The sequence below is a fragment of the Urtica dioica genome, chromosome 8 (genome assembly GCF_054948205.1).
Source record: "Urtica dioica subsp. dioica isolate 48M chromosome 8, U.dioica_male_clone48M_v1_H2, whole genome shotgun sequence".
Classification (NCBI taxonomy): domain Eukaryota; kingdom Viridiplantae; phylum Streptophyta; class Magnoliopsida; order Rosales; family Urticaceae; genus Urtica; species Urtica dioica.
Window position 1 is genome coordinate 4534286 of NC_142763.1, and position 22582 is coordinate 4556867.

General features: G+C 35.8%; 1 protein-coding gene and 1 pseudogene across 2 annotated transcripts; one reads left to right on the forward strand and one right to left on the reverse strand.

The window, feature by feature from the left end:
- Nucleotides 1-11511: 11511 nt before the first annotated feature.
- On the forward strand, nucleotides 11512-12554 carry LOC149387442 (transcription termination factor MTEF1, chloroplastic-like). Its single transcript, XM_089623759.1, has one exon. The coding sequence runs from the start codon at nucleotides 11657-11659 to the stop codon at nucleotides 12491-12493; it is 837 nt and encodes a 278-aa protein (XP_089479885.1). The 5' UTR covers nucleotides 11512-11656; the 3' UTR covers nucleotides 12494-12554.
- A 27-nt stretch (nucleotides 12555-12581) lies between these two features.
- LOC149387443 (ubiquitin homeostasis protein lub1-like) lies at nucleotides 12582-22199 on the reverse strand (annotated as a pseudogene). The gene is made up of 24 exons (XR_016300628.1): nucleotides 21905-22199; nucleotides 21520-21690; nucleotides 19716-20082; nucleotides 19111-19214; nucleotides 18909-18977; nucleotides 18517-18577; nucleotides 18256-18395; nucleotides 17571-17760; nucleotides 17261-17322; nucleotides 16902-16990; nucleotides 16536-16608; nucleotides 16383-16442; nucleotides 15842-15989; nucleotides 15705-15743; nucleotides 15569-15606; nucleotides 15243-15329; nucleotides 14606-14771; nucleotides 14312-14389; nucleotides 14013-14149; nucleotides 13823-13899; nucleotides 13497-13566; nucleotides 13279-13344; nucleotides 13023-13165; nucleotides 12582-12762 (listed from the first exon to the last, which is right to left on the reverse strand). The product of XR_016300628.1 is annotated as a ubiquitin homeostasis protein lub1-like (transcript).
- Nucleotides 22200-22582: the final 383 nt, after the last annotated feature.

Genomic DNA, 22582 nt, shown 5'->3' on the forward strand with positions numbered 1-22582 from the left:
TTTAAAATATAAAATATGAATAATTTAAGGATAAATATGATATAATTTTATATATAAGTGCAAATGTATAAATTATAAACTTTACAAGGGCTAAAAAAAAATTAGTGTAGTGAATAGTGTTGCGCCATATTTGGCGCAACACTAAAATCAATTAAACACCCACGCCCTTTTGGCGTGGGATATAGGGTATGGTCGGACTCCACCCTGACGCCATTCAGTGAGAATGACGTTCGGGTGGAGTTGGTCTAAAGCTTGAAAGAAACGGTTTCTTGCATTGTTGTTTTGACTGTTTGTCTGAAGACAGAACATAAAATACTTTTTAAATCACTGACATAAAATACAAAAAAGAAAAAAGTAGTTGACTGCGTGACCCAAGAAACCACATTTGTAGATAGCGAGATCCGACCTTTGTTAAAATTAATAATAGTTCATTGAAAATTAGTAGTTCTAGGCAAGGAAAAAAATGTCATTTTCGTTACCGTTCCGAGCTTCTTGATTCACGGAAAATCGACAAGTCGATGGAAAATCGAACGGAAAAAATGTGGAAAAGGGTATTCGGTTTGCAGTTTGCAAATGCCGTTTTCCATGGAAAAACGACAACCCGATGAAAAACCGAACGGAAAAAATGTGGCAAAATATATTTAAAATATATACATGTAATATATACATATATTTTTCAATTTTTAAACATATATAAATAAAATACATTATGTATATAATCTTTTTTAATAGAAAATTGTATATATATATAATATTTTATGAATTTGTGCTATTAATGTATAATATTTTATAAATTTGAGCTATTTTGTATGTAATATTTTGTATGTAATATTTTCAAATGAAATAGAATCTTTACAAAATATTTGAAGACTAAAATATGTAATAATATTTTGTTGTAATACTTGATACATTGTATATATGGTTGTAATTGTTACTTTGAAGAAGGAAGTAATATTTTGATATATGGTTCAAAAGATTTTTTGGTGTTGTTTGTTTCCATTTCATTGGATATATGGTTGTAATTGTAAATACAAACTGAATGTTAAATGTTGAGCGTTGACTGGGTGCCAACCTAGTTGGGATGTGCTCAACCTCTCATATATCATTCATTTCTTGATCAATATCAATGAAGTATTATTTTTATTCCATTTTTACATTCATGTTTTTACTACCTGATTATTTATCATTTTAAATTTTAATTTTTTTGTTTGCATCAACAGATAATCATATACAATAAATATGCCAAAACGTAGTTTTGTTTCTTTAGATAGAAATAAACTGGTATAGTTCAATAAAACGTGAACATGCTTATACTATTTCCGATTTTATTTTGCAAGTATGGAAAAATGATCAAGACAACGCTTCGTAGTCCTTAACTATTCGTACGTGCTTCCATGCTAATAAAAAAAATAAAATAAAGAGATAAAATATCCCATTTCCCCCTTTCAACTCATAAACACCCAAGTGAAATGTGGTTCCTAAGGAGACAAATAACTAATAATAGTGGCAAAAATATTAAATGTTTTGACAAAACACTACTTATATACTCATATTTTTTTTTTGTAAAAATACCAAATGTTACTATTTAGTAACGCCGTAACTACTTGCACCGTTAAGTTCAAACATAAATTTTAACTGTGAAAGTATTAATACGTAACTAAATTTGTAACATGAGATATTTTTGCCCAAAAAAAAAATTAGTATAAATATCGATTAGAGTAAATTTGAGCAATTTTGCAGCCATTTTATTTTTCAAATGTCATAAAAATTTAACAAGGCACATCCGTGACAACTAGCCACATCCCACCTCACCCCTCACTCTTTTCCCCTTATAAAAAGCAAGCCTTGCATTCTTTTATTTTTCATTCAAACCATCACTCACACTTAGACAAAGTTCTAATATCCTCTTTGAAGCTCTTTTTTCAATTACACTATTCCCGTTCTTATATATATATGTATATATATATGTATATATATATATATATATATATATATATATCTTCCCATCTCTGTATCAAGCTCAAAACACAAATGGCTTCCTCCACAATGCCGTCATGGACCGACAAGCAAAACAAGGCCTTCGAGCGTGCTCTTGCCTTGTTCGACAAGAAAACCCCTGACCATTGGGTCAAGGTTGCAAGATCCGTTGGCGGGAAAACTGCCGATGAGGTTAAGATGCACCGTGAGCTCCTCGTCGAAGATATTAAGTTTATCGAGTCCAACCAAATTCCGCTCCCAAAGTACAAGACCACCGGTGGGTGGTAAAAAGAGGTATACCATGCATGGTTGTCAAATATAAGAGTTCTCTTTTTTTTTTTTTTTTTTTTTTTTTTTTCTAGTCAAACGATTTACAACTACTTTTTCCCATCTAAATAACAAGCCCAGATTTTTGTCCCACGATAGTGCTTCCCAAATCCAAAGCTTACTAATGGCTCAATCAGCACTAACTCCTATAGTTGATTGATGCTATAACTTATATATCATAATATGCCCATTCATTTAATGATATTTATTAACCGTTTGGATTTTCCGATGTTATTTAATTATGTTACAAGCATCGTATAGAATTTATCCAAACATGCTCATCCTTTGAATATTCTATTTAAAAATAATAATTACCGATGCATTTATTTACTTGTTCAATTATTAAAGAAATTTCGCTTATTAATCTTTATTTATATTTATTTTTATAGGAAATAGCTTCGTCAAAATTTGTGGTTCCTAATAAGGAGACCAATAACTAATAATAGCGGCAAAAATATTAAATGTTTTGATCAAACACTACTTATATACTAATTTTTTTTTTTTTTTTACAAAAATACCACATGTTACTATTTAGTAGCGCCGTAACTACTTCACTAGTACAAAACATGTCATCAGGTGCGACTTTTTTCGCACCTGAAAGTGCAAAAGTCGCACCTGAAAGTACTTTCAGGTGCGACTTTAGGTGCGACAAAGTCGCACCCGAAAGTCCGCACCTGATGACTTTAGGTGCGAAAAGTCGCACCTGAAAGTCTTGATTATCAGGTGCGACACATTTAGGTGCGACTTTTCGCACCTAAAGTCGCACCCAAATTGTCTCCAAAACGCTCTATAAAAGCAGGGAAAAAGGCATCAGATGCGACTAGTCGCATCTGATACTTTAGTGCCAAAAGCATCAGATGCGACTAGTCGCATCTGATGCTCTTTATTTTTATTTTTAAAAAAAATTCATAATAAATATTATGGAACGACATGATGTACATTGTAATACCAATCTGATGCAGTACAGTCCCACATCGAACACGCTTTGACATTTCTGGAACGATTTGAGAAACGGTCCAAGATTTGAGAAACGGTCCAAGCACGCGCGACTTTGAGGGGGCGCACCGGTTGACTCGAGCATCAGTTTTTCTATTGGTGCCATTCGTTTCGAAGCTACGGACGTTATCTACATGGAACGCTTTTCGAGTCTATAAACTAATCAAAATTAAATTAAACAACCTAAACATATTATTCCTATCTAATTAACATTTACAATTATTAATATATATTAACCTACATATTTCACATTAACTAACCTACATATTAACTAACCTAACATATTAACTAACAGATTATATAAAACTAACCTAACTAATATATACACTAACCTGCAGACAAAGGACGCGCGGCCGGGGACTCGGCTCAGAGGCTGGGACTCGGGGACAGCGGCTCAGAGGCTGGGACTCGGGGATAGGAACTCGGCAGCGGGGCCGGGATTGAGCGCATGGCGAGGTTCGGAGGCTCGGACGACGAGGCTGTGAGCGAGGCAGAGAGAGGGAGAGGCAGTGAGTGAGAGAGAGGAAGAGGCAGTGAGTGAGAGAGAGAGAGAGAATACCGGTGGAGAGGCGGAGAAGATGGCAGAGCGCGGCGGAGGCTGTGGTGGCAGCGAGAGAGAGAGAGAGAGAGAGAGAGAGAGAGAGAGAGAGAGAGAGAGAGAGAGAGAGAGAGAGAGAGAGAGAGAGAGAGAGAGAGAGAGAGAGAGAGAGAGAGAGAGAGAGAGAGAGAGAGCTGTCGGAGAGGCTTTAATGGTTGTGGAGAGACGTTGGTGGTTGTGGAAGTCGTTGTAATGGTTTGTGGTGGTGGAGAGGGCGGAGCAGAGTTGCAGAGCGAGAGAGAACGTTTTTTTTGGGTGAATTCGGCGGACTCAAATGAAGAAGACGAAGTGCAGAAGATTTGGTTTTATAGAAAAACCTAAATTTCAGGAGAGACTTAGTCGCACCTGAAACCTCTATTAGATGCGATTAGTCGCACCTGATGCATTATCAGGTGCGATTAGTCGCATCGGATAATATCTAAAAAAAATTAAACCAGAATGCCACGTCAATACTGAATGAAAAAATGAGGGGGAGAATTGGCCCGCTTAAAATTTTAAACTATCAGGTGCGACTAGTCGCACTTGATACTCAAAAGAAAAAACAATTTTAGCGAAATTTTTTGGACTTCGGGTTGACAATCTGGTGCGACTAGTCGCACCCGAAAGTCATTTAGATGCGACTTTTAGGTGCGACTAGTCGCACCTGATAGTCATGCGCATCAGAAAACCAAATTTGTAGTAGTGCTTGCACCGTTAAGTTCAAACATAAATTTTAATGGCAAAAATATTTATACGTAACTAAATTAACATCGGGTATTTTTGCCCAAGAAAAAAAATGAGTATAAATATCGATTATAGCAAACTTTGAGCATTTTTTCCGTCATTTTTTTTTTCAAATGTCATAAAAATTTAACAAGGCACATCCGTGACAACTAGCCACATCCCACCTCACCCCTCACTCTTTTCCCCTTATAAAAAGCAAGCCTTGCATTCTTTTATTTTTCATTCAAACCATCACTCACACTTAGACAAAGTTCTAATATCCTCTTTGAAACTCTTTTTTCCTTTTCACTATTCCCGTTCTTATAATCTTCTTCCCATTTCTCACAAGCTCAAAAAACATATGGCTTCCTCCACAATGCCGTCATGGACCGACAAGCAAAACAAGGCCTTCGAGCGTGCTCTTGCCTTGTTCGACAAGGAAACCCCTGACCGTTGGGTCAAGGTTGCAAGAGCCGTTGGCGGGAAAACTGCCGATGAGGTTAAGGTGCACCGTGAGCTCCTCTTCGAAGATATTAAGTTTACCTAGTCCAACCAAATTCCGCTCCCAAAGTACAAGACCACCGGTGGTAAAAAGAGGTATATCATGCATGGTTGTCAAATAGAAGAGTTCTCTTTTTTTTTTTTTTTTTCCTAGTCAAACGATTTACAACTACTTTTTCCCATCTAAATAACAAGCCCATATTTTTGTCCCACGATAGTGCTTCCCAAATCCAAAGCTTATTAATGGCTCAATCAGCACTAACTCCTATAGTTGGTTGATGCCATAACTTATTTATCATAATATGCCCATTAATTTAATGATATTTATTAACCGTTTGGATTTTCCGATGTTATTTAATTATGTTACAAGCATCGTATAGAATTTATCCAAAAATACTCATCCTTTGAATATTCTATTTAAAAATAATAATTACCGATGCATTTATTTACTTGTTCAATTATGAAAGAAATTTCTCTTATTAATCTTTATTTATATATATATTTTTATAGGAAATAGCTTCGTCAAAATTTGTGGTTCCTAATAAGGAGACAAATAACTGATAATAGCGGCAAAAATATTAAATGTTTTGACCAACCTTATATACTAATTCTTTTTTTTTTTTTACAAAAATACCACATGTTACTATTTAGTAGCGCCGTAACTACTTGGACTGTTAAGTTCAAACATAAATTTTAATGGCAAAAGTATTTACACGTAACTAAATTTGTAACATCGGGTATTTTTGCCCAAGAAAAAAAATGAGTATAAATATCGATTATAGCAAACTTTGAGCATTTTTGCCTTACATTTTTTTTTTTCGAAAGTCATAAAAATTTAACAAGGCACATCCGTGACAACTAGTCACATCTCACCTCACCCCTCGCTCTTTTCCCCTTATAAAAAGCAAGCCTTGCATTCTTTTATTTTTCATTCAAACCATCACTCACACTTCTAATATCCTCTTTGAAACTCTTTTTTCCTTTTCACTATTCCCGTTCTTATTATCTTCTTCCCATCTCTCACAAGCTCAAAACACATATGGCTTCCTCTACAATGCTGTCATGGACCGACAAGCAAAACAAGGCCTTCGAGCGTGCTCTTCCCTTGTTCGACAAGGAAACCCCTGACCGTTGGGTCAAGGTTGCAAGAGCCGTTGGCGGGAAAACTGCCGATGAGGTTAAGGTGCACTATGAGCTCGTCGTCGAAGATATTAAGCTTATCGAGTCCAACCAAATTCCGCTCAAAGTACAAGACCACCGGTGGGTGGTAAAAAGAGGTATACCATGCATGGTAGTCAAATATAAGAGTTCTCTTTTTTTTTTTTCCTAGTCAAACCATTTACAACTACTTTTTCCATTCTACATAACAAGCCCAGATTTTTGTCCCACGATAGTGTTTCCCAAATCTAAAGTTTACTAATGGCTAAATCAACACTGGCTTCTCACTTATATACCGATAAGAATCTGTTAACAAAAACAAAAAGCCTTCCTAAAAATAAATTTAAAAATCTATTCAAAAACACATTTGTGTTTACTCTTATTAGTTCCTGGAAAACACATCCTTATTTGATATATACAATAACTAACTGAAGCGAGCGTTTTTATTTTATTTTTTATATTTTTTTCGTTTCATGTATTTAATTAATTACTGGAATCTATTTACAAACCACTAATTTTGTGGCTTCACGTACTTATTATTTTATTGTTTTCCATTGCAGGAGTAGAAACCTCAAGCTCAACCACGTATCGGATTAAATATGATCGAAGAATAATCTAATTTTTCGTTTTATTTCGTAATTTCTAGCTATGCATGTTTAGTTTGTTTCGTAATTGCTGTTTCTATTTCTTTCTTGATTATCTCTGTCTCCCTAGCTTTTTGTTCTGCAATCTCGTATTTTCCAATGTAATATTTCATTATGAGATCATTCTGTTATAATCAGTAGTCTCTCGCCTTCTCTCTCTCTCTCTCTCTCTCTCTCATATCAGCGTGTCACATTTCTGATCCAAATACTGAATCAGCAATGTAAAATCTTCGAAAAATATATCATACGAAACAGTCAAACAGAAACCGCAGCTCAAAAAGCAGAAGAAGAAAAAAGATATATGAAGCGAAACCGAGAGATCTCTGACTTAACCGAAAGGATGTATTTGAGTTACTAAATAACTATTTCTAGGGAGACTTAAGTAATAAACAGTATGCTCAAAAGACACACAAATAGATGCACAACTTAGAGGATAAATAGGATTTTTTCCCCTAAACATAAAGTAATAATGTTCTTTTAATAGAAAGGTCCTATAAATTTTACATTCGATGTCCCTGAACCTCATATTTTGCAATCTGCATTCACCTTAGAAAAACAATTTACTATGTATAAGCCAATTTTAAAAAGTTATCCATATACATATTACTCAAATCATTAGGATTCGTTCCCCCTCAAAATTCCACCATTTATATAAATCTTCAATAAGTCAAAAATATTTATTACAGAATGTGTAATTTTTTTTTTCATATATCCAATTTTAGATTAGATTTTATACGCACTCCCCAAATATCGACATTAATATTAATTAGGTCACTCTTCAAATATCCAAAAAGAGTTGTACCATTAGTGATAATTTATTAGTTTTATTTTTTGTTTTACATAGCACACTGTTTTTTTTTATAAGGTCAATGATCAATCTATTTTGTTTAACATGGTAAAAAAGTTCTCATAAATAGCACAAAACGAAAAAAATAAAATAAAATAAAATTGAACTACCAACTTGTTCAAAGCATCTCTTGGTACAATGAAAGGATACAAGGCATATCTGTAAATGCAATTCCCTTTTTTTGGGTTGGTACGAGAACTAAGTACTAATTCTTCAAGTCAATTAGTATTTGAGAAAAAAATTATATTTTTCCATATATGCTAGTTGATAAATTTTGTGACATGTCAATATGGCAACGTAGTAGAATAATGCTTTATTAAAATCCTTTAGTTGGTTGATGCCATAACTTATTTATCATAATATGCCCATTCATTCAATGATATCTATTAACCGTTTGGATTTTCCGATGTTATTTAATTATATTATAAGCATCGTATAGAATTAATCTAAAAATGCTCATCCATTGAATATTCTAATTTAGAAATAATAATTACCGATGCATTTATTTACTTGTTCAATTATGAAAGAAATTTATCTTATTAATCTTTATTTATATTTATTTTTATAGGAAATAGCTTCGTCAAAATTAGTTTGAGCAATTTCAATAAGATATTCTCCGCAGAAGAACCAGCCGTGTCAATGCTTCTCACTAATTAATAGTTTCCGCCTCAACCAGATAGAATTAGAAATCTCGTGTCACCAAACCTTGTTGGAATCAACCAGCTAACCAACTTTAATAAGATTGTGGATAGCTTCTTTAATAGTACTAGAGCCATGAGAAATTTAGACTATGCATAAGTTATTACAAGCAACAAAATATCATTAAAAATCAACTCTATTGGAGTCGTATTATACCCATCGTTGAAGTTTGTATATCATATATCTTTGAGAATCAGACTCCGAAAATGGCGTCTAACAAACCTTGTGACATGTATGAATGTCATGGAGAATCGCACGAGTTTCTAATATTTTATCATATATATTTAGCATTTTTATTGTTAGATTATTAGTAATGTAATTTTATTTTTTAAATTCAAGTAAGTTGTATTGAAGCATTATAGAATTTGTATTATATGCGACATTATTTAGTACCCTTATTTGGATTATTCATGTTCTAATATTTAAATTTAACGTGCCATATAGATAATTAAAGAAATATATAACGAATTTTTCTAATATTTATTCCTAATTTTTTTTAAAAAAATATTCTTATAATATCTTAATAAAATGACGAAGAATTTATTACAATTAGCTAATTATCTAGTTTAATTTAAAATTCTAGCCAAAATTTCATTTTATTAAAAAAAATTATTAACTTTATTCTATAATGTATAAGTATAGACCTAAAGTAAATTAATCACCCAAGACATACTGAGGCTTCTTAATAAATGTATAATTTATATTCCATTAATAGGACGGTTAATTTTATCGTATTGTCTTATTATGTATTTGGTTCAAAATATTATTATATTATCATATCATGTATTGTTACTTTGAAGAAGGAAATAATATTTTGATATCATATATACGCGTACATATACCACGTGGCGAGAAATGAGCAACGAGAAGTTGTATTCGGAGCTGCGTATATTACATTAATTACACTTTGCCACCGACTTAACTTACCTGATTTACTCTCATATAACAAATCACAAGCTGAAACCCTACTAGTGATTTCTTGAAGGGAATCAAGCAAACTGAGCAACGAAAGTCGATCATTCAGCGGCGAAGAGACAGACTCGATCAATCAACGTACGTAAGCAATTCCTTAATTAATTTACCCACATTTACTGTGATACATGATTGTAATCAACCCGAATACAAAACCCTAAATATTGCCGCATTAGTCTTTAACTTGTAAGCTAGCAGCTTAAACCCTAATTCTCGATTAATTTTGGAGAAAATCGATTGCAGATTGATCCTAGTTCGTTAATAGCTATGGTGCGATGGATGATTTGTGGAGTGATTATCCAGAGTTGGACGAGGAGTTCCTCTTCAGTGACGAGTTCAAGAAGAGCGTTCGGGACGAACACGACCTGTTGTTGAGCGAAGAGTTTTCTTCAATTTCAGCGGAGTATTCTTGCGTTACAAGCAACCACGACGAGGATGAGAAGTCAACGCAAGGACGAGTAGGACCCGGGAAGTGTATGAATGAAGAAGCTGTTGCTGTGGAAAGAGCGTTGCGATGCAGAGGATGAGGCGAAGAACAAGTCAACGGCGATGAGAGGGCAAGAATGACCCGGGAAGAGCATGAAGGTGCTCTTGGAAAAGCTTCGCGAAGCCAAGAAGACAACAAAGACAAAGACAAAGACAAAGTCAAAGACAGGCACGACTGTGAAGGAAAGGATCGCAAAGGTTCTCAAGAACAAGAAAGCCGAGAACACCAAGGCCCACCGGCTCTTTTTCACTCATTAGTTAGCTAATTATTTTTTGATATTGTTTGTTTCCATTCCATTGGATATATGGTTGTAATTGTAAATACAAACTGAATGTTAAATGCTGAGAGTTGAGTGGGTGCCAACCTAGTTGGGATGTGCTCAACCTCTCATATATCATTCCTTTCTTGATCAATATCAATGAAGTATTCTTTTTATTTCATTTTAATAAGCTGAAGTATTAAAAAATTAAAGTATATGATGATTAAATAAATACCACCACGTAATTGTTCATAAGCTGAAGAAGGCCGCACGCACAGACAGCGTTTTTTTCTATAACTCCGCCACCAAGTCCAACATGATGAATATACACGGCCCCCACTATTCATCCACGACCCGGTTAGATTTGTTTCGACTCAATGAATATTGAACTAACGCAGCCAAAGATCGGCTGTGTTTGTGTTTGTTAATTGTAGTTGACCAATCTTCTCTTTGCTCATTTTGTTGATATAGAACGTTAGTAGTAGTAGTAGTACCATTAGTGTAACCTTGTCTTGAACAAAGTTGAACTGTTAAAATTTCAAGAATGTAGATACAGCGAATGACTCAATGAATGAACTAACGCAGCCAAAGATCGGTTGTGTTTGTGTTTGTTAATTGTAGTTGTATATGAGTCATTTGGGGGATTGATCTGTGTGAGAGACCAATCTTCTCTTCGCTCATTTTGTTGATATAGAACGTTAGTAGTAGTAGTACCATTAGTGTAACCTTGTCTTGAACAAAGTTGAACTGTTAAAATTTCAAGAATGTAGATACAACGAATGACTCAATGAATGAACTAACGCAGCCAAAGATCGGTTGTGTTTGACTTTATTTTTTATTATTTGCACGTTTTCGATTTCATAGGAGAAATTCTATTGAATTATATTCATTTCTTCTATCAACCCGATGATCACCGCTTAAGGTTCACAGCCCCTGTACACTACATGCTTCTATGCAGCAACAACAACAACAAGAAAAATATCAATCCTCCATCTTCTCTTGAAAACACCCGAGAGAAGTGTAAGGCCCGGAAATAGGGGACTACAGAGAAATTAATATATGCCTCCATTATTACTCTCCCAATCCCATCATTTTTACCATCTTATCATATACAATGCCAATACGTACTTTTCCTATATTTGTTTTATTTTAATATAAATAAATTCATACAGGTCGCAACGAAAGATAAATTACGCGAGTATAAATAAAAATAAAATATATATATTAATGGAAAGGCATGCAAAACGTACTTATCTAGTCTTCCCTTCTTGACCTTTGGACTATTTAGCAAATATGCTAATAGAAGTTATAGAACTAGACAGCCTATATCTTCCCCGGACTAAATGCTTCCATGCGAAAAAAAGAGAGAGAGAGAGAGAGAGAGAGAGAGAGGGAGAGAAATATCCCTTATCCACTCTCAAAGACCCACGCGAAAAACCACCACCTTTCAACTAAGACCACATATCCATAGTGAATTTTTTTGAAAAAAATGATGGTCTCATCTTCTTCATCGCTTGACCACTTCTCTTCCCCGGCGTTTCACAACCCGATTTCCTCTCCGTCTCACTTCATCAAGTTCCGGACCTCCCACCGCGAAAACATCCGGTACCTCAAAACCGTCGGCATTATCCGCCCCGACATCGACCCCAGAAACCTCCCCACCTCCGACGCTGTCGCCGGAATCCTCGCCGCCGTCGAGTCCCTCAAGTCGAGCGGCTTCTCCGACCGCGACATCCCCCGCCTCGCTGCCCACGCCCCCGACCTCTTCCGTCCATCCGGCGGGCCCACTGTGGACGCCATCCTCGCCTTCCTGGCGGACGAGGTCGCCACTGCCTCGCCGGAGGATTCACGGCAGATGATTCTGCGGTGCCCGGCAACAAAGTCAGTGTTTCTCTATTCAAGCCTGGAGTACTGCCTCCGGCCGAGCCTGGAGTTGCTCCGGCGGGTCGGGGTGGCGGGGCTCGGGTCGCCCACGAGCCTGAACGCACACCTTCTCAACACGCGGGTCAACAAGCTCGAGAGGAAGCTCCGGTTCCTGAGGGACGAGGCGGGGCTCTCGGGGGAGGAGGCCGAGCGGGCCTGCGCTAGGGTTCCGGCGATATTCGGGTACAGCGTCGAGGGAGTCTTGCGGCCCAAGTATGACTACTTGGTGTGGGAGATGGCGAGAGGGTCGGAGGAGCTGCTCAAGTTTCCACAGCACTTTGGGTTCAGCTTGGGCAAGAGAATAGCGCCCAGGCACGAGCATCTCAAGAAGAGGAATGTCAAGATTCCTCTCAATCGAATGCTGATATGGGGTGACCAAAAGTTCTATGCCCAATGGAAATAACCAATAATTACCGTAACCTATTTTTTTTTTTTTTTTTTTTAATTGAATATGGATAGTGTATTACAAAATAAAAACATCACTTTGTTACCGTCTGTTCCGAGAAAAAGTATACAACAAGATAAACTGCCTTTTCATAAAATTCATGGCAGGCTCTTAAACTGAGCATCGGTGAATTTGGGAATTTAAAAACAAGTGTCTATGCTTGGGGCAGGTTTGTCTTTCATCGCCTTGCTCGATTCCCTTCGATCTCTTGTGTTTTGCACAAAAATCTGTAAGAGAACAAGATTACAAAAACTACATAAAAAAGCTATCTCCAAACAGTCACAAATTTATCTCAGAACATCTAATGGTAGTTTTCTAACTGGAAAACAGGGTCATGGGGGTAATTAGAGTGTAATTAAACTGAATGCTTCACTCAACGTACGGTTGATTTGGGGGTTTAGATTCAATCTGTCTCACTACACAAAAAGCTTAGCCAATTGGGAAATAACATACTGTAAAAAAAGAAATGAGAAGGAAAATAAGTTACCCCAACATTCCGTTTGTTTTGATTACGAGCTCGATATCAGTTCCGACTTCAGCGACTTTGGTGTCTTTGGAAGCTTTTGCTGCTTTAGCTATGCTTTGCACATCAAAGTCCAAAGCTAGTCTTTTGACTAGACCGTTCAGCATCTGTTTCAAAAGCAAATATACAAATAAATAAGATAAGAGAAAACAAACGCGCCGAGCTTGTTTGGCACCGATTGACTAACATGTGATAATTATACATGTGGTGAGAAACATACCAGTGATCCGATTGCAACCAAAGCACGGAATTTTGAATCAACTTCTAGATTTTCCTGCTCGGCAAGCTGCAGAAACGATATATTATCAAGTTATAATATTTAACCCAAGTCCATAAAAACTGTAATAGCAAACGTAGCACAAATAAATCCAAGCTCAACATTATGGAAATATGAAGTTCCGTTTTCAACACAAAATATTTTGAAAGAGTGAATCATACCTCGATAGCAGCAGAAAGAACCTGAGACTGACCTTCTTCATCCTTCTTTTCAATCAACAGCACCGCATAGCTGGCACATTACGAAACATGGCTCCAATCATAAAAAGAGGAAGAACAAAATGCATAAAACCCTTTCGTTTCATCAGAAATAACCGACTCAGAAAATAAATAAATCAATAAATCAAAGAGATGGCTAGAGAAAAGTGCACCCAAATAAATAAATGAATAAAATCATTCAAAAAAAGGCACGTGTAAAGATTATGGAATAAAACCCCTATCTGATCCTTGTGGTTTTATGCAATGGTGTAGTCAAATTTTATACTTACTTCAATAGACAGGTTGAACCAGCTAACTGTACATGCTTATTTGTAGACGAAAGACAACTAGAGAAAGCATTAAGAACCTGCAATATCAAAAGTTGAAGAATTCCTTATACAGGGATATTGGGTAATCGTGGGAATGTAGATAACTGGAAATCTTCCTGTAAGAAAGTTTAGCAAACTCTCATTTTTTTACCTCGCCACAATGTCTTTGCAACCAGTGAAGATAGCAAGAACTCTTGAACAAATTTGTAACAAGACGAATGCTTGTCAGGAGGATCGCTGGTACTGAAATGTTTTCGGCCACCTTTCTTACGATATCGAGTAACACATCTAAACAAAAGACGCAGAAAGTCAACGATAGCAAACTACAGATATCAATTTTTATTTTTTTTGTTATATATTTGTAGAACGGAGTAAAGCGTCGGAGAAAATTTACCACGGAAAAAACTTTCAATGGAAAAATTAAGGCATGGGTATTTCTATTAGCAGTACCATTTGTATCCTTAGTGTGCTGAAGAAGTAGAGTATCTCCTTCCGGATGAAGGACAGCAATCTTGAGAGTATCGATTACTGCAAATAGAAGACCACACAAGCCATAAAGTTAACTTCTTGAATGGTCGAGTTAGAAATACTGGATAATTTGCTTTTAATTTTTTCTCGAGCTTTCTACTACATTTGAACTCAGATTTTTCAACAGATGTTAAAAATTAGTTTCAACATAAAAAAAAAAAAATTAAAAAAAAAAACACATAAAAAAAAAAAAAAATCCTGAGGTCTAGCTCCAACCTGGAAATATCATTGCAAGTGGCCATGACTTTATCAGTCTCACCAACATAGCAACATCAGTATCTGCTAATTTGCTAGAATGATAATGTGACGTGTCCTTCAAAACTTTTACTAAAGAGGCCAATCTGGAAAGCTCAAGCTCTGATAGAGCCAAGTGCTTGTTTTCCTGCAAAAAAAAATCCAATCTTTTATCAGAACCTATGGATTGATATAAAGAACAATAGATTTGAAAGAAGAAAAAATTACAATATTTCTATGAGCATCTTGAGGTCTAGTTAAATCCCCATCTTACTTTTAAAGAAATCCACTGGCCTAGATACCATTTTTTTCCTATGCAAAATATAAGGTGAAGGATAGTCTACATAGCTAACCCGTTGCAGATAAAAACAAGGGATAAATATAAAACAGAGAACACCTCTAAATTTAAAAGGAAAAAAAATAATAATAATAAAATCTCCAGGGGGAAGAAAAAAAAAAAAAAAAAAAAGGTCTGTGCAAAGCATGGGGCCAAAAAAATCCCTTCTATACGAAATACTTCGGAAAAAGAGAGAGACGCATAAACACCCAATCATGCTGGTAAACTGTAACTAACCACCTAAAATAATTGACCGCATATTCAGTTACATTAAGAACCTGCCTGATCAGAGTGCAGAGCAAAATTAAATTCTGTAATCTTCTTGAGAATTCCATCAAATGGAGCCACGTCGAAAACAAGCATTCCTTTCTGGAAAGATGTAGAATAAAAACGTTAGATGAATATAATTTTCTAGATAAGTTATTGTCTGTTACAACTAATAAATAATAACAGCAGAGAAACAAATCAGTCTACACAGGTTTGCATTTTGGTCTGAACTAGATAGAACTAGGCTAATTTTTTTTTTACGGTGGTAACTGTAAATAACAATATTAATTTCAATTATTCAAATTAGTAAAGGATTAATACAGAAAATGCATTGAACATACCTTGGGAATATGCTTGAAAGTTGGTACAGAAGCACTGGCTGCTAGATGTAAAAGAGTTAGACAGAGTGATTACATGCTTGCAATTCATACATGACAGATTAAGCAAATCAGCTAGCGAAAAAAGACCTAACAGTACCGGACTCGTTGGAGTGGTCTCCAGGAACATAAGCGCCGGCTGAAAAATGAAAAACACAACCACATTAACCAACCAAAGACAAAAAGAGAAGTATCTTCAAGTTGTTCACGCAATTGACCAGATGACACAATACTCACAGCCAGTGAAGGGATCACTGAAAGATGGCAAAAGTGAACTCTTGTTGTTGTCCAGAATTTTGGAGGATGAACTCCACAATTTGTTGTCGGTAGGCAAGAGGTAAATTCTCCTTCAGTAGCCATTTATCAGCGGTGTCGTACGGAGTGTCTGTTCAGTGAATTTGATTATTGCTCATTGTCTCAAAAACTGATTTTGCGGCCAATGTAACCGCACCGTACTAAAATATAAATCAAGATTTTTTTATTATATAATTAATGCGAATTGTAGACAAACTCAGCACCTTTAAACAACTTGTGATTATAAACCTATATCTCGATAAAGCTAAATGAGAGATCACATGCTACAGCCCACAAAATGTTCATATGAATTTATTATTCAGTGCACTTTAGACCACAGAATCCTAACATCCCATTGGTAGCTTAAGAATTGAGATTCTCCAATATATAGACGTAAATGGATACTAAACTAAAAATGAAGAGTTACAGAGGTTTAAAATTAGAGGGCTAAAATATGGAAGAAGAGAAGAGAACAAGTAGTAACCTGATCTATTGTAAGGCAACTTGCGTATGGGCTCACCATCTCCAATATCAACATCAAAAACTGAAAGAAAAAGAGAAGATGAAGTTCTTTTTTGAAATCGATTTATAATTGATAATGTGTCTGATTTGAAATTTCAGAAATAAAGATGCTTACCGTAATCATATTCAATTCCATCAAGAACAGGACGTTTTGTGCTGTTGTCCGGTCCATCAACAATCTCTCCAATCTAGTTAACACAAAATCAATGACACGGATATAACACAAAGTAAATAAATGAAACTTGTTTGAAGAACTTGAAGCAGAAAAGTGATATGTTCATTTTCTAAAATGTTTCCAGTCAAACCGAAATAAAGCAGCATATAGTTTTTGTGGATTACAAGTACAAGAAAATATGCTAACAGTTGCAACCAGCAAATGAAAACTTGCAAAATACAGAAATGGATGATTTCAGAGCCACATGAAAACAAGAGCAAAACAAAACGCTTGATATAGACAATGCAAAATATAAAAGATAATTACTTTATCCCACTTTTGTTCTCTCAAATTTCAAGCATATGCCACACCGTTGTCCCCTTCTCTAACAACTTTTGTCTGACCATCACTGGAGCCTGTATATCATAATGTTTGAACACGTGAATAATAATCAACGAGTTCAAGAACAAGGAAGTTAATACGACTCCACGAACACACGAGGCTACATTAAGTTATGGTAGCCTGAATTGCTTTTGGAAGTTATATGAACATAAATTGTTATTCGTAACCTCATCTATAATCTTAAGACTATCACTAAAAAAATTACAATGAGTAACCTTTTGATCAGTACAGCATTCTAAGCTCAATGTTGCCAGAAAATGAAAAATTAAAACTATCAGTATTACCTGGAATTTGCAAAGCATCGAGCCCGGGTAGATCTTCCAGTTTTAGTCCTCCAACTTTCTTTCTGAAAAAAAGCCACAAAGTGAAAACCAGACAGCTAAAAAAGAGGAAGTAAAGGCTCAAGAGAAGTCTTATTTGAGGGGGTAGTTGATATTTTATGAAAGGCAACGAAAAAATTATGAAGGTGGATTTTGTTTGAGAGAGAATGCAGGCAAGCCATGACAGTAGATTGATATGACAAAACCAAAATCTCAGACAATATTAGGCTAGTAGATTAATAACTCAAACTGGTAGATAAGCTTTGAATCGTACCGGCTCAATTTGTATTGAGAAAGCAGCGATGCATATGACTCGAGATCTACTGGATCAGCAATCTTATCATGATTCGTTGTCCAAACACGTGCAACTCCATCTGAACACGCAGTCACAATATCCCCATTTTCCAAGAATTTGGCATCCCAAACACAGCCGGGGTGTTCTATGCTCTGAACGCATACCCCATCTGAACAATTTGATTAAAACTCCAGGTTATAAACTAAAATGAAATTCATGTTGCAAGCATTAAAAAATTTGGACAAAAACTAATGCCCTGTGAAGTAAAACTGATACCGGAGCACCCAAATGCACAAAAGTTATACTAATGATTAATAAATATCTCGGGCGCTTTAAAAGTTATACTCTGCCTATTTTAAATTGATGAGACTAGAAAAGATTAAAAACCAAACAGTTTTTTATTTTTTTTCTATTAGCACAATGCTTTACGCCTCAGCTTCATCCAAACAAAACTAAATAAAATCCATCAGATCCAAACTTATAGGTCTTCATAAGCTTTCTAATGACAACCAAAGAATTGTAAGTCTTGGCGTAAAATAAATAGCATACGTTTGATAAATCATATAACTGTGAGAAATAAGCACATAAACTGGAAGCAGGAGAGAAATTTAGAAACTATCCCTTCAGTGCAAAATGACTACGAGGTTGAGATAGAAAGCTTTACCTTTCCATATCTTTGCAAAACGATCTTCACTACCACTGACTATAAGGCCAGACTCGTGTGAATCAACTGAATAGACAATGGACGTATGACCAACCATCTCCAATAATACTTCACCCGTCAAAGCCCATAACCTAACGGAACTGCATCATTGTCACCATATAAAGCTTGAGTTGTTATAAAAACATTGTATTAACATCATTAGGGATGCATTTCGCACCAAAAGAAAAAGTTCGAAAGCTGAGAAAAGTAAGAAATTCTAACCCATCATGTGATGCTGAAAGAATTCCAATATCAGACATCACTGCCAATCCTCGGACAGTGTCTGCAACCACATACATGTATACTTTCAGATGACAATTTATTTCAGACAACAGAGTAAAATATGGTTTACACTTATTGAGGGAGCCAAAAAAGTGTAATCTAATCAATGCACTTCCATAAAATGAGTCAAACATCAGTGATGAGCTCGGTGTCTTTCACTAAAATGCAAGCGGAAACAGAATTCAATTCCTACCATCGCCCAAATCCAAATGTCGCCTTTCTATATTAACTTTTTCATTGGTTATTTGGATTCGAGCAAGCAATAAAATTTTGTTTAAACCTAATATATGTACTACGCGGAAATGTTCGAAACTAAAATTTAACAACCGAACCTGAATGCCCCGCCAAGGTACGTGTGCATGCCTTGCCTTTCCAAATGTTAATAGTTGTATCGCTTGAACCTAAAATTGAACATAAGAATGACGAGGATGTATAGCTTCAACAACTCCAATGGATGTTCTTATAGCTTATACCCTTAAAGAAATTAGCAATACATTGTTGAAAGTTTAAAAGTACTAATTATATGAAAATTACCTGAGGCAAGCTCGCCTGAAGGTAACTTAATAACTGCTTGGATAGGTGATTTGTGACCTTCCCAGGATTCAACAACTTGACCTTTTCTCCACCGTTTTAGAGTACTATTTCAAATACAATAAAGAGATTACAGGTTTGTAATTTCCAATCAAACGAAACACCCAAAAAAAAATCAAAAACAGATTCGTCCATTTATATACAAATGAGGCAATGCCATTCTCTAGTCTTAAAAAAGTGAGAACGTTGAGAAGACAGACTAGCAGTATGCTTGCAATGACTCCAACAAAAAACTCACAAGCATAAGATACTATTGTTATATTTACTAATAAAATAATCTAAGCCTACAACGAGTTTTCCTTCATCTACCAAAGCTCGTAACAACTTGAAGCCAAGATTCTCATGCCCAAATCAAATCTTTAACACAATGCATCACTGCAGCGTATCATCAGAATATATCACTATGTTACAAAAACACTACTGTTTCTTCTTCCCAATCCACTCCCCTTTCAGTCCTCCAAATGTCAAATTTGCATCAAATGAACCTCAACCAATACAAGGTAATAAAAAATATTTCATAAACGCCGGGAATCAAACAGAAAACTCACCAATCAACAGACGAGGACACAATGTCGCCGCCGTCCACAGCAAAGCCGGTGACCTGAAGCTGGTGCCCCTTCAGCGTCTGCACCGGGTCGCCGGTCCTGAGGTCCCAAACAATGACCAGCGTGTCCATTCCGCCGGAGATGATCCCGCCGGCCGGCATATCCTCTGTGGGCGAAATCCAAGCCACCGGACCAACGAAACTCGTGTGGCCAAGCAGGATCTTGGCGGCGGAGTAGCGCCGCGCGTCGGAGGCGTCCGGCGTCCAAAGCCGCACCGTCCGATCTCGCGACGATGTCGCGATTCCGACATCGCCACAGACGCAGATTCGTCTAACCTGGAGACTTCTCGAAATATGGGTTTTTTCAGGGACTGATATGTAAATGGAAGAAAGAAAAAAGGAAACCCAAAAGAAGAAAAGGTTTGCTTGGTCCACAAGTTTTCTATTAATAAAGCCCAATATAATGACAAATTTGGTTATTTTCTTTTAAATTTACCTCCTACAATAATTTCTCTCATGGCACAATCCCAAAGAATCTTCTAAAAAAAAAAATCCCATAATCAATCAAAATCATAATTTGGACAACTATTAATAAATTTCAAAAGAGATAATATATTGTGTACAATTTTACCATCTTCTTCTTTTTTCTCTATTTGTTTTCTATGAATCTCGTATATGTCAACAAATTTAGACTTGTTTGACGATTTGTTGACATATATATGTCAACAATGTCAACAAATGATACGATTTATTGACATAATTTTCATGTTTTATCATATTCACTTATTATGTTTCACGTAGCCCGAGTAGCAAGCTTTCACCGGACTTGTATTGTATAAGATATTTTTAACTCATGTAATTTTAAAAAAAAGTAATTTTGAGAGATACAATTTGTGAATGATTTAAAAAATGACACACTTTGTTGACATATATGTCAATAAACGACACGATCTGTTTATATATATATATCTATATATATATATATATATGACATATGTCCATAAACGACACGATCTGTTTATATATATATATATATATATATATATATATATATATCAGTAAATTTGGATTTATTTGATGATTTATTGACATTATTTCAACAAATGACACGATTTATTGACATATATCTTATCAAATGACATAATATGGTGACATTGGTTTGGTGAGATTCGCACCTTTAAAGTATTTTCATCAAAGCGTGATACTAGTAATTATAGTATAATAACACAAACATATATCTAAGAATTCATATTTCAATAGCTAATTACATTCACAGCTACATGTTTGAAAAAGAATTCTAACTTGCTTTATTCCAAAAGTATTCCAAAACAAATTCTAAACATGCTTTTTTCTTGATACACGCCAATGTTTCCCCAATTTGAATACAGAAGTTAGATGCAAACTTGGTTAGATGAAAGGGGATCAGCTATGTAAAAAACGTACTGGAGTCTAAAGCATAAATTAGTGGTGAAAATTATGAAGACTGAAGTAATATCTGTCTACATACTCTTACAAATTTAATACCAAGTCAATTCACTAGTTTCATATTTCAATTGTTTGTAGATGCTTTAAATTATCTGATATTCACATACATTGCCAAACTATTTTTACAAGTAATTTGCAGTCCATTAGAAATTTAATTCAATAAAGCAACAAAAAAAAATTATTCACCAATTTGTGAATGAACCAAAACCAATTGAGTTAAAGATCCAAAATGCTGACAAAGTAAGAAAAATAAAAATAGAGCGAAGGTGAGTACTTGATCAAACCCCAACCCTCGAGAAAATCGGAAGCCCTCCGAATCGAACCTACATCGCCGATGAAGTTCCTATGGACCTCCGTGAACGCTACTCTCCTCGAGAAATCGGATTTGTATCGCTCAACAATGGAGTTTATGTAGTACATGTAAATCATAGGGCACTTCCCCGGAGACCTTGAGTCTAAAAACTCCGGCAAGAATCGGACCTCCCATATGTGCTCTTTGCCGAACGAGAACCATCGTATGGATAGAAAATTAAAGAATGCGGAATAAGGGCTTATGAACTATTTGAGGGAAACGAATATGATGACCTACGAGCGTAACTTGGTACGTGGATGATGGGGACAGAGGGTTCGGAGCTCGGCGATGGTTTCGGCAGGCAGGGAGATGTGGTATCACGGCGGCCAGACCAGAGTTTCAAGTGGTAGTTTTGCCTTCGTCCCCCCGGAGACAATCAGAAGCCCACTCCCAGTGAGCCATACTGCCACGTAGCGCCGTCGTCGAGAGAGACATCACCACCACTTTAAGAATTACTGACCCTCTGCCACCAAGAGTACGGGGGATAATCTGGATGCGGCTGGACTCTGGCGACGGTGCTGAGAGGTTGTGGTGAACAGTACTCGTCGTTGTAAGAAGAAGATCCTTCGTAATATGTAAATAAAGAGTACTCCGGGTCTTGAGGAGCAAGTCCTTCCGATCTAAAGTTGTTGGACAACTCATCAACGTCATTGCTAGACGTAAATGACATGACATCATTCATACTTATGTGATGCGCCCGTAACCTGAATTGAGGCTGTTGGTTTACATTGTGAATATGAAATTGTCTATTCAATTGAAGTCAAATATAAAGACTAAGACTACATCCAAAATTTAGAGAAATACTTTTTATTTCAAACAAATTTTAAGTCTTGTCTGGTGCATCTAACTCTAAGTTTATGTCTATTGTCTAGTAATAAACTTGTTAACTAAATGTTAGGGGTGACTAATATGGCTTCTTATGAATTAATAATGTGTGTTCTTTCTCTAAAGTTGTTTAGTAACTTTAGTTAGAACTTAGAAGAGTTCATCTCAAGATAGAATCACGGTTGTGTTTGGTTTTCATTCCAAAAAGT